Source organism: Musca domestica, unplaced genomic scaffold (assembly GCF_030504385.1).
Source record: "Musca domestica strain aabys unplaced genomic scaffold, Musca_domestica.polishedcontigs.V.1.1 49, whole genome shotgun sequence".
NCBI lineage: Eukaryota > Metazoa > Arthropoda > Insecta > Diptera > Muscidae > Musca > Musca domestica.
This window is the reverse complement of record NW_026712344.1, coordinates 3165045-3179756: the sequence shown is the minus strand read 5'-3', so window position 1 is coordinate 3179756 and position 14712 is coordinate 3165045. Positions and strand designations below refer to the sequence as shown.

The 14712-nt window shown below is 37.2% G+C and overlaps 1 protein-coding gene across 1 annotated transcript in view; it reads left to right on the top strand.

Annotated features, from left to right (window-relative positions):
• The window catches only part of LOC101893578 (relaxin receptor 2), a 49399-nt gene that overhangs the window by 20254 nt on the left and 14433 nt on the right, over window positions 1-14712 (top strand). Inside the window, exons 2-3 of the mRNA XM_059127974.1 lie at window positions 6662-6813; window positions 6898-7176. Of these exons, the coding sequence (XP_058983957.1) occupies window positions 6753-6813; window positions 6898-7176 (340 nt within the window). The 5' untranslated portion in view covers window positions 6662-6752. The remainder of the gene's footprint in view (window positions 1-6661; window positions 6814-6897; window positions 7177-14712) is intronic.

The window sequence follows — 14712 nt, the reverse complement described above, 5'->3', positions numbered from 1 at the left end:
CGACACTTTGGTATTGTTTAGTGCCAACCTTGCTTTCCAAAATACTCCAGACACAATAGTCCAACGGATTGGTATCCGGAGATTTTGATGCCCATTGTGCGCTGGAAAAGAAGTGAGGAACCTCATTTTGTAACAATTCATGTGTCCCGCGTTCTGAGTCCTGTTGGAATGTCCAAGGTCTGCGGCTAAAATGTTTGCTTGCCCAAGGCTTTTATACACCCTCCAGAATATTTTTACGATAATATTAGGCATTTATTCTGATGCCACGGTCGATTAATACGAGCGGAGAGCGAACATCTGCTATTATGGCGGCCCACACCATCACCATTGCCGGCGCTTGAGTTCTGGTGGTCAACCGAAGGTGCACATTTTCAGCTGACCTCTATGGCAAGTAAACACGATCATTTTGTTTGTTTACAAACTGCTGGACAACGAATGTTTTCTCATCGGAGAAAACTAAAACGATGGTACGAGACACGAATGATTTATTCACATTTAAATGCTGGAATGCTCTAACGATAGCCACTTGTGGTTTTCCAGCCAAATATAAAGAAATCTCACTATCACGCTTGAATTCCATCACGAATAACTTTTTTCTGGAAAATTCTCACCAAAGTGTTTTGTATGCTTGTAAACAATATAATGAGCTGTCACTGGAATAATTTTAACAGCTGTCGGACGAGTGGATTAGAAATGACAGACAAAAATATGACAATAAAAGAGTGAATATTTTTTGTTAATTTTTTTAAATTTTTGTCACATTTTTTTTTTTTTTTTTTGATTCAATTTTTTCATTTTGACTTACAATTTTGACTTTTAAATCCTCTAAAGTTTTTCTACACCCTCAATACATAGGGTAAGTGTTGGACATCTGGACAGTGCTCGATGACATAATTTCAAAAACGGAATCTTCCAAAATGAATTTGGTTAGAAAGGGGCTTCCAACATATTGTAGTGTTATAATGTATCACATGGTCCGCCCCTCACGACTATAGCATTTGCTTACTTGTTTACCATACATTTTAATTTACAACACAAAAACTCTTTGATAATTATCTATGCGTTCAGTTCAGTACAACTTTTTAATTTTTCATTCAAATAATTTCGACAATCAACCGAAACGAATTATAAATGAACTTGTAATATAAACACACGCCTAACCGCTTGTGTTCCTTGCCTATCGTCTGATTTACAATTGTTTATAATAAAAACAATAATGTTGTTGTTCGCGTTTTCCTCTCTATCTTCATTGAATTTAGAATTTCGGATGGTGGCCAGTCAGTCGATGGGTGGAGATAGATTTATTCCCTTGAATACTGTGGGTGGTATTTTGGTGGTACGCCACCGCAGCGCACCACAACCGCCCAAAGATGCCGGAATTGTGGTTTTGGAATGTCACTAATTTCTAAATTTAATTGTTTAATTGAATGACTAAGTTATCAAGTTTTTATTAAATGGGTTTTATTAAATTAGGCAGAAAATTAATTATTAACAATTAAACGCAGCCTTCCTCGTGTACATGCTTACATCCACCACTGAAGAGTTGAGATAAACTTATTATGAAATATTCGGTATGTGAAGTCCAATCCCTCCAACATAAAACTGTATATACAGGTCGACATTTACATATGTCCCGTGTAAAAAGATACCTCCCGATAGTCGTTATCTTAATGATTTTAATCATTCATTTGGAACGAATTAGTAAATATTCAAAAAAATAAAATCCATTAAAAATTCTGTTAAAAATACCTAATATCGGAAGGTGCCGATATTTACGATATTGTGGACCTATATAGACAAATCTATTTCTGGGGGTAAAGACAATTCCGTTGAAAAATGTGGATATCGGGGGCTACCGTTATATGGGGGCTATACGATATCGTAGACCGCTATATGGGAGCTATATGACATCGTGAACCCATATAGATAATTATCTTTTAAGTTATAAAGTACTCACAAGGAACTCCTTGTGTGGATTTTCAGAAAATTACATTGGGAAATGTGGCTAAAATCATCAAAATACCGAATATCGGGGGGTACCGTTATATGGGGGATATACGATATCGTAGACCTATATAGACAATTCTCTTTCAGGGGGTAAAGCATTCACAAGGGACTCCTTGTGTGAAATTTCAGACAATTCCATTGAAAAATGTGGCTAAATTCATCAAAATACCGAATATCGGGGGGTACCGTTATATGGGTGCTATACTATATCGTATACCTATAGAAATAATTCTCTTATAAGGGATAAAGTACTGGCAAGGAACTCCTTGTGTGGATTTTCAGACCATTCCATTAAAAAATGTGACTATAATCATCAAAATATCGAATATCGGGGGTACCGTTGTATGGGGGCTATATGATATCGTGGATCGATATAGCTCATCTTCGAACTTGACCTGCCTGCAGACAATAGAGAGATCTGTGCAAAATTTTAGCTTCCTATCTTAATTCGTTTTGACTGTAGCGTGATTACAACAGACGGAGAGACAGGGCTAAGTCGTCTTAGAATTTTACGCTGATCAAGAATGTATACACTTTGTTGGGTCTAAAATGATTATTTCGATGAGTTACAAACGGAATGACGAACTTAATATACAATCCATACTATATATTGTGGAGGGTATAAAAATTCATAAAAATACTGAATATAAGGATTTACTGTTATGAACAATTTTCCGTCATAGGCTCTATTGCCCATTTGGAACTTCAAATTCCAAATTTGAAATAGTTCCGTGAAAAGTGTGACATTTATATTATACGCTGTGTACTATTTATATTAACGCTAACCACCAGCCCAATACCAGAACGTTTAATTACCAGATAAAATCCGTTCAGTCAAAACCAAATTGCACCGAATAATAAATATAAATGTTGCACTTAGTACACATTTCCAGAGCCCACCTACTTATGTCAACACTACTTCCGAAAAATAATTTTTATACCAAATGTCAAGATTGCTTGAGGTGATCGACACTTTGGTATTTTTAGTGCTAACCTTGCTTTACAAAATACTCCAGACACAATAGATCAACGAACTGTTATCCGGAGATTTTGCTGGCCATTGTGCCCTGGAAATGAAGCGAAGAACCTCATTTTGTAACCATTCTTGGGTGTCGCGTGCTGAGTGCGATGGTGCTGAGTCCTGTTGGAATGTCCAAGATCTGCGGCCTAAATGTTTGCGTGCCCAAGGCTTTAATACACCCTCCAGAATATTTTCGCGATAATATTTGGCATATATTCTGATGCCACGGTCGATTAATATGAGCGGAGAGCGATCATCGGCTGTTATGGCAGCCCACACCATCACCATGTCCGGCGCTTGAGTTCTGGTGGCCAACCGAAGGTGCACATTTTCAGTTGACCTCGCGATCTTTTGTTTTTCTACCAACTGCTGGACAACGAATGTTTTCTTATCGGAGAAAACCAAATTCGGCAGTTCACCACTTTCGGCCAAGCGAAGTAACACTTTAGCTTCTTTGAGTCTATTTTCTTCCTATTGCGGTGTGAGTTCTTGCACTTTTTGGAATTTCAATGGCTCGGGGTAAGTTTATTTTTCAATATTTTCCGAATGGAATATTGCGATATGTTCAGCCCACGAGCCATTATTCGGCCACTGCGACGCGGGTTTCGATCAAGTCGCTTCTTTACTTTTCAAACCATTTCTGCTGATGTTGCGGTTTACTTCCGTTCACTTCCATGACGTCGGGCTACGCTACCAGTATCACGATAACGAGCAAAAGATTTATTCACATTTAAATGCTGGAGTGCTCTAACGATAGCCACTTGTGTTTTTCCAGTCAAAGATAAAGAAATCACACTATCACGCTTGAATTCCATCACGAACAATTTTTTTTCTGGAAAATTCTCATCAAAATTCTTTTGTACGCTTGTAAACAATATAATGAGCAGTCACTGGAATATTATTAACAACTGTCGGACGAGTGGCTTAGAAATGACAGCAGTCTGAGGTTGGTTGCAGTTTTTTCATCTCACCCTGTATATATTCATCAGAATCAGCATAAAATTCTAAGTCGATTTAAAGAAGTCTCTTTGTCTGCCTATTTAAATCACAATAAAGCTCACATTATTTGACATAGAGCTTAAAAATTTGACAGAAGAATTTGTATTGTGTCTAGGATGTTTGAAAATGAGATATATCGGTCCACGTTTTGGTATAGCCGCTATATAACGGTACCTCCCGATATTCGGTATTTTGATAATTTTCTCCACATTATTTCACGGATTTGTCTAAAAATCGGTATCTGTAGCTCGTAATGGGTTCTAGCTCACGTTCCGAAACATAGGTCCACGTTTTGGTATGGCCCCCATATAACGGTACCACCCGATATTCAGTGTTTTGATGATTTTTGCCACATTTCCCACGGATTTGAACAGAAATAAGGTTTTGCAGTTCGAAATGGATTCTAGGTCCAGTGGTATTTGTATTTGGTACTTGTAGCTCGTAGTAATGTTATAGATATGGATACGGCGTTGTATATCGCGTCGAGCTAAACCTATAGACAAGTGATTTATAAATTAATAATTATACCCTACAACACTATGTGTTGGGGGTATTATAAGTTTGATTGGGCCAAAAATTATGTAATACCTCGAAATATTGGTTTCCCACATAGGAAAGTATATATGGATCTTCCTATCACGCCGAGCTGAGTCGATCTAGCTATGTATGTCCGTCCGTCCATGTTAATTTGTAATCACTCTACAGGTCGCAATTATGGACCGATCTTCACGAAATTGAAAATGGAGGTGGGGATAAGGTCAGAATAGAACCCTATTGTTTTTGGAGATGATCGCATAACATTTGAATCAAAGTTGAAATAAACCAAAAACTGATTTTGCAGTTGCTCTACAGGTCGCAATTATAGACCAATCGACCCGAAATCTAGCATGGGGCTAGGGCTTAGGGCTGGGAAGAAGTCTTTCAATTTTTATGGTCATCGGGTAATATGTAGTGTGTGAAATAGACCATAACATTTGTGTTAAATAAAAGTCAACTTTTCCATAAACCTCGAATATGTTTAGTCCCGGCGAAATCACAAATAGACGGAAGGGCCATTTCTGACCATTACGTAGATGCCGATAATAAATATATCGAATATATGTAGCGAAATATTTACAATGTGTATATACTAAGGAAGGGGATGTTAGCTAGAAAGCTTATATATCAAGAATGACTGGACAGATTTTGCAAAATTTTGTTAATTCAGAATCCCCTCTTGGCATACAAATATAACGTCTAAAAAAATCGCATAAAAAGATACCAATAATGATGTCATTATAGATTTTGTAACATTTTTTAAATTTTTCATATTTTTTATCGCATGCGTTTTTTTTTTTTCAATTTGACTTTATATTGAAGTGTACATTTTGTGACATTTTTTCACTTTACAACACAGGTTGGGGTTATTATAAACAGATTGCAATTATCGTCCGATCCTCACGAAAATTTTCAAAAGGGTAGGGTTAGGCTCAGAAGATCTAGGCCTATGTTTTCAAAGATGTCCGCAATATATTTAGAATTGAAATGGAAAATTTTCTTATCACACAATTGAAGCCAATCGACACCCATCAGAAGAGAGTTAAGGACAGGGAAGAAATCTAGCTTTTTGGATGATGATTGGATTATATTTAGCTGTAAAATGGACCACAACAACTAACAGCACGACGGAGTGTGTAAATATATGGCAAATGTCCCTGTTCAAAATGCTAAGAGTAATATCTGGGCAGTGCTCCGGGACATAATTTCAAAAGCAAAATCTTCCAAAATGGTTTTGGACATAAGGGGGCTTCTAATATATTGTACTGTTGTATGATATCACATGGTCGGCCCCGCACGACTATAGCCTTTGCTTATTTGTATTTTTAAGTTTGTCATTCTGTTTGTAACACCTCGAAATATAATTGTTTCAAATTTTGTATTTAAAGTTCGTAATGAATACTACAGTCCGTGCAGGTCCATTTCTTCGTAAGCCCCATATAACGGTATCTCCTGATTTTTGGTATTTTTTGATGATTTTAGCTACATTGTTATTTTAATGGCTTATGACAATAGTTGCCTATGAAGGTCCACGTCGTCGAATATACCTTAATATAACGACTACTTTAGGTATTTTTAGGATTTTGACAAAATTTTTAACGTATTGTATTTTTTCAAAATTGCCAAATTCGTTCCAAATATGCATTACGGGAAAAAAGACTTCCTTCAAACAAATGGAAACAAATTTTGGGATTTTTGACAACACTGATAAAAATAGAGATTTCTTTGCTTTGGTGACATATAATGAAATTTAATGAAGAATATGTCCTTTTTTCTCCTCAAGTGTCTTCTATTTTCCTCATTGTTTAAAACATATACACATGTGAGGAACTCAAACCGACATACAATTATTTCCTTAAACTCATTCACAATTTCAGCGGAAAATCATTCGAATTCGTTAATATTCTATTAATTATCTAATCAAATAAATACATTGTTTGGAATGCCTTTCGGCGGTCTCATCCGTTTTCATAAATTCCATAATTCGCGCGTTTCTGTTCTTTGAAATGTTTACGAAGATTGATTGATGGCCGGTTGAATGATTTGTATTAACCATGAAATCACGGCGAAATAACTTTAAATTTTTATTTCTTGCAGAAAAATTACTCATTTAACCAAGACTATTTGCTACAGCCTTGCAAATTGCAACTTTGCCCCGAAAAAAGATCCACCACTTAAATGACTAGAAATGCAGATGTCGAAAATTCCACGAATATATTTAAATATTTCAAGACTGATAATTACCTGGAGTGAGTAATCAATAACAGAATGGAAAAATGTAGAAGCTCTTACTAATTTAAATATGTGTGCATATTGGTGTATTTGAAATTTAGTGTTCCTTTTTCAACCATTGATGGGCCAGCATTTTGAAATGGATGATATTTTAGTGTTGAAAGGCGATGAATTGAACTCTTCCTGTCCCCTGGGATATTTCCAATGTAATGCCACATTTCAATGTGTCTCTCAGCGTTTGAATTGCGATGGCTGTGTTGATTGCGACGATGGATCTGATGAGTGGAACTGTGTCAATGACATTGATGACATCTATTGGAATCATTTATTTCGCAAGCAGCCCTATGGCCTAAATGATGGTGTGGAGTTTGGAAGGTGTGGTAAGTAAAAAATATACACTTGTATGATAGAACATTTAATCCATCTACATATCATAGGGGGTCATATAACTTTAAGATATCCTTGCAATACAAAGGTGAAATCTCGTAATCTACTTAATCAACTTGGCTTACATTTTGCACAGGGTCTAAGGTTCCAAAACCCTTAGACAATCGAACTACAATAATGACGGGGAAAATTCCACTTGGCATTTTCCACTACCCAGACCGCTAATTGTAAAGTGAAATTATAAGAAAATTTGCAGCGAATTGAAAACGAGTTCTAAATTTTTCACAAACAAACAACGTTTTTTATATCCCTAACTTAAAAAGGAGGATATATTAAATTTATCATTCCGTTTGTAACATCCCTAAATATTTGTCGTAGCATAAAATTCTTATTCGAACAATGTCCGTCTGTCTGTCTGTTGAAATCACGATACAGCTCACATTATTAAAAGTAGAACTTCAAAATTTGGTAGAACAATTTGTATTGTGTCTAGGATGTTTGGTATTAGAACTGAAGTTTAGGAATACTAGCCATTCTCTCGATATTCGGTGTTTTGATGATTTTTGCCACATTTTTTCAAGAATTTGTCTAAAATTGGCATTTGTCGGTAATAATGGATTCTAGCTCCGGTGGGTAAACATAGTATATAAATTAATTCAATGTTAATTTATTTATTTTTTTAAAAATTTGTGATTGCTGCTTACTGCAAGCAATCACGTCTTTATTGGTTAAGGTTCCGGACTACAAAGTGAATCATGAAATAAAACTACCCTAACTTATACTTTGGATTCATGCACCCAGATGATACTGGACACCTGCTCGTGTTGGCGATGGAATGTTGCTGTCTGCTTGTTGGATGTTGTTGTCAGTGTTTCGGTGGGAACTGCAGTGTCAGCAAAATGACACGCTTATACTTTGGTTGATGAATTCTTTGGGTTGCTAATGTTGAATTTGAATATGTCTGGTGTTAACTCCTCCCCTCTTAAATACAATCGTCCCGATTGTTCAAAATGAATGAATATTGTAAATGCTGGATGTTTTAGTTTCTTTCGAAGTTGTAGGTAAATTTACTTCCGCAATCTCTATTTCATCTCCTGGGGCATCTTCGATTTTCAGATTATTATTTTCGGAGTTTTTTTGCATATTTTCTTCTCAGTGATATTATTGTTATAGTTGTAAGGATTATTGCAGAAACACAACCGATGCCGACTGCTAAGGTACCTTTGGTTTCCATAGATCGTATTCGTTCGATGTTCTTTACGTTCAACTGTTTAAGCAGCTCCAATGATATTACTTCTTCTAATTTGTCTTTTGGACCTTTTGGTTGCAAAAAGGCGGGAAGAGGTTTATTGGCACTTATTCCTCTTGAACTGTAACTGTGGCCATCGATTCTTATAGTGACGTTGAAATGTTTGATGAGATAAGTCCCGTTTAAAAAAATCTGCTCGTTGTCTACACTGATAGCGCCTTGATATTGGTTCAGCAAGAGCAAGTCCGATCCGATCTCTTCAATTGTTGGTATGTGTTCGTTGTTTATTTGGGTGCATTTCCCTACTCTACTTTTGAACAAATTAGTTATACAATTATCATCTCTTAATGAAATAAGCTTATCTCTATTACAAATTGTTATGTCGTAATTACTTTTACATTCTGTTTTTATTCCAAATAATTCTTTATTACATTCCAAAATTTTTTCGTATTCAATTTTATCAATTACATCTCCAGTTTTTATAGGTTTTATGAAATATACTTTACAAACTTCTTCTTGAGTTACAGGGATACTAAGGATGTACAAAATTTCTCGTTTATTTGTAACAATTTTTACGGATCCAAAAGTTAATAGTTCATCTATCGAATAAGTAGGAATATTATATTTTTCAAAAACAGTGTTTATTTGATCGATTTCGATTTTAGAAAGCAGAAATGAATTGACGATATTAGCTTTAGCCCACTGTATTGCAAACTCTACGTTTTGTAACTCTTTTTCAATAAAATTAAGTTTTCTTTCGATTTTGAATACTACTTCATCGTTCCACCCTTCCCTTTTTATTATTTCATTCGTCTTATTAGTTATTTCGGTTATTCTTTCCGAAATTAATTGGTTTATTATCAGCTGTCTATTGTTATTTTCCAAAATATTGCCAATTTTCTGTTCTAGGATCTGAAAATCATGACTATCTGGACTGCCTGCAATCCACTTCCAAGCACTTCCTATGAAGTCTATCGATCTTTTCTCTCTGTGCGGCATCAGACGGTCTAATAGTCCATTGATGTCAATTAATTGTTGCTTCATAAATGGACGGAGAGGATGGTCTAGGTTCACGAATTTGTCCAGAATGTGTTCGGTTTCACGAGTGAGGTTTTCATACTGTTCAAGATCTATTGAATGAATTACTTTAAATGTCCCGTTCTGTTTCCTTGCTATTCCATTATGAATTGAAATGAGTCTTGCGTTCGAGTAGTCGAGGATGCTGAAGTCAGCCAGGGCGTTTCCAGGAAACAGTCTGTAAAATTTAGGATTTTATTAATTTCTAATATGGCTTTTGTGAATAACCCTTCCGCTTTCGGTCAAAACGGTGGTATTCCGGTTTTCCTTAACTATTTCCTCTTTGTAACGGTCGCTTAGTTTCGTTCCTAACCTTTTGTTGTTGCTTACATAAATTAATTGTCCGGGAATATAATCCTTAACTGGTCGTTTCTTTTTGTTATGATACGTCAAGTCGTTGGCCTGTTTCTGTCTGAGTTTGTCAACAATATTCCGTCTGGTAGTCTCTATGTCTTGTGGAGAAAAGTCAATTGTGCGTCCAAAATACAAATCAACAGGTCTTCTATTCACCGTGGAGTGAATCGAGTGATTGTATTCATTAACAGCCCTCTCCAGTAATTCCTCAAAATTCCTGGATGTTCCATCACCTTTCAAACATCTCATTATCTCAGCGAGGGTAGAATGAAAGCGTTCTATCTGTCCGTTAGCCTCGCTCCTGTAGGATGGGGTCGTAAAAATATTTATTCCTAATTCGTCCTTCATCATGAATAATATCGAACTGGAATTTAAAGACGGTTCGTTGTCCATTACCACATTCTTCGGAACTCCGTAAGAGAATAATAATTCCCTCAGTGGTCTTCTAATAGCCTCAGTAGATCTTCCGTCTAGTATTTTCACTTTAACGTACTTTGAGAATTTGTCAATGGAGGTCAGAACTAATTTCCTATCTGTAGAGAATATATCAATATGAATAGTATGACCTGGGTAATTTGGAATAGGCGTCTCACAAAGGTAAGGTTCATTGGGATGTCTCTCGTATTTGTTTTTCTTACACGTCGTGCACAGTTTTATAATTCGCTTTATTTTTCCCGACATCCCCGGAAAATAATAATTTTCCAAAATCTGTGTTTTGTTCTCTCTGTCGTTCCTATGGGCTCTATTGTGGGTATCAATAATTATTCTTTCTTGGTCATTTTCTGATAATATATCTTCTACTACCTTCTGAGTAAACCTGCATTTGTACTGGCTAAAATGGAGTGGATAAATGTTCTGAATTTTTCCCATTATTTGTTCGGGTGCCTTGATTCCGTTAATTACAGACGGGTTCAAATACCTCTTCAAGATTGTTTGAAGTTTTCGTTCGTCATAATGTGGTTCAGTAATTGTGTGTCGGTGGATGCTTGGGAAAACAACATTGAACTGGTACGTTGATGTGTCATCCACACTTATGAGAAGCTGGTTCTTGAAAACATTAATGGGTGACTCAACACTGGGTATAAGGGTCTCTGATGAGCTCTCCGCACTATGCTGTGTGGGAGTCAGTGAATTAATCGGAGTAATAGAATTATTGTCCTTCTGTACCGTTCTAGACAGAGCATCTGCTACGACATTCTGTCTTCCGGGTTTGTACCGCAATTCGTAATTATATTCCTCCAGAGTACATTTCCAGCGTTTCATCTTCACATTGCTATTTTTGTTACTAATGGCGTAAGTGAGGGGTTGGTGGTCGGTATAAATTATAACTTTCTTCGATCCGTATAGATAATTCCTCAAGGTAGTGAGGGCCCATATGATGGCCAACATTTCCCTCTCATTTGTGGCGTAATGCTCCTCTGTTTCATCCAGAGTTCTTGAAATGAATGCAATTGGTCTTCCCTTTTGACTCAACACTGCTCCAAGAGCGACACTGGAGGCATCCGTCGTTAGGTCAAAATCTTCTCTGAAATCTGGATACGCAAGTATCACATCGTTTGAAACCAATGCATTTCTTAGCTCGTTGAAAGCTTCTACGGCGGAAACATCTAATGTCACCGGAATTTGACTGGAAGCTGTCTTTGGAATTCTGCCTTCCTCCCCTCTGAGGAGCGATGTCAGCGGCTTTGCTACATCGGCATATCCCCTTACGAACCTTCGATAGTAGCCCGAGAGGCCAAGGAAAGAACGAAGTTCCTTAAGTGTCTTAGGAATCGGGAAATTAAGAATGGCTTCCACTTTCTTTGGGTTGGTTTTTATACCATCCCTCGACACAATAAATCCCAAAAATTCCACTTCTTGTTTAAAGAATGAACACTTGTCCAACTGGATCTTCATATTAGCGGACTCTAGTGTTTGGAAAACTTTCTTTATGTTCTCGGCGTGTGACTTCTCGTCCTTGCCAAAGATGATAATATCATCGATGTAAACAAAACAGATTTTTCCAATCAATTCTCTGAGTATATCGTCCAGCGTTCGCTGAAATATTGCTGGCGCGTTCCTCGGGCCAAATGGCAGTCTCGTGAACTCGTACTTGCCATTGTTGATTGAGAATGCGGTTTTCTGTCTATCCTCCTCCCGTAGGGGTATTTGATGGAAACCGCTTTTAAGATCAATGACCGTAAAATATTGATTCCCCCCTAGGTTAGATAGGACTTCCGTCACCTCGGGAATCGGATATTTATCCGGTATGGTGACGGCGTTGAGCTTTCTAAAGTCAACGACCAAACGATATTTTTTTCGACCAGAACTGTCCTCCTTTTTGGGCACTACCCAAATAGGGGAGTTGTAAGGGGATCTGGATGGTCTTATGATGCCATCCCGAAGGAGACGACGAATCTCTTCCTCCACGACATCTTTTAATGCCATTGGGTAAGGATAACTTCGCGTATAGATTGGAGATTCGTTTTCAGTTCGGATTTCTCCAACCACAACAGAGGTGTATGTTAATCTCTCATCCGGATCTGAGAACAGGTTCCGGTGCTGCCTTGCAATATTATTGAGAGAACTCCTCTGACTTAATGATAGATGATCAGCCTCCAGCTCCAGACTATTAACATTCTGGGATATTCTCTGTCTAATGGCAATTTTCTTGCCACCTCTTACTTGGAAATAATCTTCGGAAGTATGAATTACTGCCGATAATTCCTTCAAGCTGTCATTCCCCAAAATCCCGTCGAAAGATACCAAACCAGGTAGAAGGAAGAATTTTAGTGGGACGTCATTGACGCCGAACATGTTAAGAAGAGTGTGGTGTGAAACTTCCACATCGCCGCCTACAGATTTTACGCTAAACCTATTGTCATTCAACTTGGGTCTCAGGACCAAAGTTGGTCTTATATAATTTTTACTGCTTCCTGTATCCAATAAAAAGTCTAATGTCTTCCCGTCCCTCGTTTTGACTTGAAAGTATGGCAACGAGGAACAGTTTAATCTAAAAAATTCATATCTATGAAGTTGGCTGGAATGTCATCGGGGTTACGTTCCTGGTAATCGTCCGGTATTATATCCTGTTGTCCGTAATTCCCTGTGTCATTTTCGTCTACTGGCTGATAGTCACTGTTGTCTCGGTAATCGTCGATATTTGGGGATTGGTTCTCAATATCTGGGTATTGATTATCCACGTTTACATGAAAATTACGCTGAATCTTATTCATAGGAGTCTGTACCGAAAACTGGGCAGGTCTTTTAAAATTCTGGTTCTGTTGGGGTCTTACTTGTATTGACCTGTCAATATCCATGGGTTCTGGCTTACTCTGGTTATTGTAAAATTGTGAGGGAAATTGCCTAAATTGGTTCTGAGGAAAATTCTGGGTTCCCGTATAAGGACGAGTGATTTGGTGTCCTCCCATCTGATTTCGTTGAAAGAATTGCTGAGGACGATGAACAAATGGTTGTCCCCCAAACTGAGGACGCTGATTCTGCATATTCAAATTGTTCGGAAATGGAAAAGCTGGGGATACTCTAGGCCTATGAGTCGGAATATTTGCCAATTCTGGGTAAAATTTCGAACCAGTTGACATCCTCAATGGTTCCTGTCTATGGCCTCCCTTCTGGGCATAATCTCTCCGAAATGCCATATTGTCTAGCTTCAAACAAAGATGTAGAGCCTCTGGTAGAGATGTAGGACCCTTGACACTGAGCAGCCTAGGAAGGTCGCCGTTCAGGCCTCTTATGAAGGTATCAAGTGCCTTCTCTCGATATGTATTCGTCATGGCTCTGAGACTACCGTCGTCCAATTCCAGGCAGGAAACCTTATCCAAAATTAGAGATAGTGTTTGATAGACGTCCTGATAGAACTCTGTGACACCTCTGTGCCCCTGACACAAAACATTCATTTGGTACTCTAGTGTACCTATATCTCGTTTATCCGCGTAGTGCACCATCAGACATTTGCGTATTTTGGCCCAATCCAATGGAGTCCTATAGGATTCTAAAGCAGTATCGGCCTCACCTATAATTTTCGTACGAATTGTATGCAAAATTGCGTAGTATTTCCCGGTACCACGAAGTGATGAGTATAAATCAATCACCCTTTCGACTGATTTCCTCCAAGAGCTGAATTCTCCGGGTTTTCCCGAAAATTCCCTCAAGGATTTCACTATATCTGGAACTTTGTCCAGTTCCTCCAGTCTCGAGGAGACTGTTCCTACCGGTATGTCACTACCATCGTCAAACGTTTCGTCTCGTCCGGCCAAAAGGTTTGTAATCATTCGTGTGATTTCATTTCTTTGTCTGTCCGTGAGTGCTGAACTACCTGATGTAAGGGTGTTTGCCCTTGTTTGAGTCTCCATGTTATTTGAAGATGGATTCATCGTAATTCTATTTAATTTTGCGGCAATATCATCTACTGATTCTAACATTTTTTCTCTTTATCAAAAGGAAAGGTGGAGCTATCAAAGTTACGTTATTTATCAGTATTGGGAACAAAAAAAAATTTCATAGGTAACAAATAACTATAAAATGTTAGGAACTAAATTTGTTCTTAATTTGAATTCTTAAAGTTATTCTTACAATAGCAGCATCATTAGAGTCTGGAGTAGCATCCTTCTAGTACAGATGAGATGAGATGAGATGAGATGATCGTTTTTCTTAGTCCTTTCAAAGTTTTCAAAGTTTTGTTGTGTCCGATTTTTTTTTCACTTTTATTTATAAATTGTTAAAATATTTAATATTGTTCAAACAATTTTTTTTATTTTAATTTTTATTTCTGTCTTAACTTTATTTTTATTTATATTCATTCAAACTTATTTAAATTGCTTTATTTTTTATCTCTTTTTTTTATAATTTC